Source organism: Pyxicephalus adspersus, chromosome 4 (genome assembly GCF_032062135.1).
Source record: "Pyxicephalus adspersus chromosome 4, UCB_Pads_2.0, whole genome shotgun sequence".
Lineage (NCBI taxonomy): Eukaryota > Metazoa > Chordata > Amphibia > Anura > Pyxicephalidae > Pyxicephalus > Pyxicephalus adspersus.
Genome location: NC_092861.1, coordinates 334870 through 336470, shown reverse-complemented (window position 1 = coordinate 336470; position 1601 = coordinate 334870). Strand labels below are relative to the sequence as shown.

The following is a 1601-nucleotide window of genomic DNA, read 5'->3' as shown; positions in this document are numbered from 1 at the left end:
GTCCACGTTTTCCATGTCGATGATTCTCACCGGCCCGGCGTGGTCGTCCGGCAGACCGCGGCTCCTCACCTGCTCGAATTCGGGGTGGTCGGTGCCGATGATCCTCACGGTGACGGGGACGCGGCGGCGGATCAGGCGATTGGCTTCTTCCTCGATGGATTCTGCCTGCTGGGCGCTCAGTGCCGGGGTGTCCAGCTCTATGCTGCTGCGATGCCGGCCCAGCTCCCAGGAAGTGGTCTTGTAGCCGTACAGGGAGTCGGCGATGGCGGTGATCAGGTGCTGGCCGGAATGTTGCTGCATGTGGTCAAACCGCCGCCGCCAGTCCACCTTGACCAGGACCTGGGCCCCGGGCTCCATGGGGGAGGTGACAAAGTGGACGGCTTCGGGACCCCGGCGGGTGACACGCAGCACTGGGGTGTTCCCGATGAATCCTCTGTCATCCGGCTGTCCCCCTCCCTCAGGGAAGAGCACTGTGTCTGTCAGGATTACATTGTATCCAGTCACAGTCTCCTTCCTGCCGCCTTCATTATCTATCTGTAGCTGGGCCGGGGTACAGGACACCACCTCAGCCGCCAGCTCCCTGGCATAGCTGTCCTTCTGGCAATAGAAAGCCATGACAACCCTGACCAGGCAACGAACCCCTGCGTGTCAGCCACACCGGTCCACCACGTGACAAAGATAGCGTACGGGGCAGCGTGATGACGCAACTCTCATCTCTGATTGGCTACAGGTCAGGTCAGGGAGGAGCCATACATTACCATTTCTGGGTCTCATCATCTTCGTGTAACCGAACTTCAGTGGGCGTCCAATCAGCTTCTGACTTCACCTCTGGAAACCCTTCTCAGTCCCGCCCCTTGTGTGCTGACTGCCATCTCATTGGATGTCAGCGCGTCGCCCCGGAGACTAAATAAACCTGCTCATAGAAGGCCCCGCGCATGGAGCTCCGGGTTTAACCCCTTACTGCCCAGAGATGTTTAATAGCCGCTCACTGGGGATGACACCCGGAAACCGCCCCCTACCGGGCCTGAAACGCCCGCCATAGGGGGCGCCACATACTGACCCCAACACCCCGGGGCCCCAACATGCATAGCGGGGTGACTACAGGAGCAACCAGGATTAGGACCCCTGCCGGGTTTTACTGTCACTTACTGTTCTGGTGACAACATTTCAGGAGACCGGAAGTGAGGTCTATATCTGTTCTACGGACCCAGGCAGAACTTCCGGTCCCCCATTTCTTTGATTCCCCCCCCCCATGGTATATGGTATGGAGTTCCCCTTTATATCTGGCGGTATGTGGGGCCCCTCCTGGGTTAAGTTACAGAGAGTGGGGGGCCAGCTGTCATGAAGGCTGCGGATTGGGGCCCATTCTGACTTCACTTGCCCCATGCTTGTTCCAGGGCTGTGACACACAAGGGAGAAATCAGAATCCTCTGCGGTGTGGTCACCATGTCTGTCACCCCATCCCCCATGTCTGTGTCACCCCATCCCCCATGTCTGTGTCACCCCATCACCCCATGTCTGTGTCACCCCATGTCTGTGTCACCCTATCCCCCCAGGTCTGGGTCACCCCATCCCCAATCTCTCCCCGCCAGTCCCCACCT

The 1601-nt window shown here is 59.3% G+C and overlaps 1 protein-coding gene across 1 annotated transcript; it reads right to left on the bottom strand.

Annotated features, from left to right (window-relative positions):
- On the bottom strand, window positions 1-682 carry AARSD1 (alanyl-tRNA synthetase domain containing 1; the record flags this gene model as incomplete). Its single annotated transcript, XM_072407191.1, is given in 1 exon segment — window positions 1-682. A coding segment is annotated over 1 exon segment (615 nt), but the record flags the coding sequence as incomplete, so codon positions are not given.
- Window positions 683-1601: the final 919 nt, after the last annotated feature.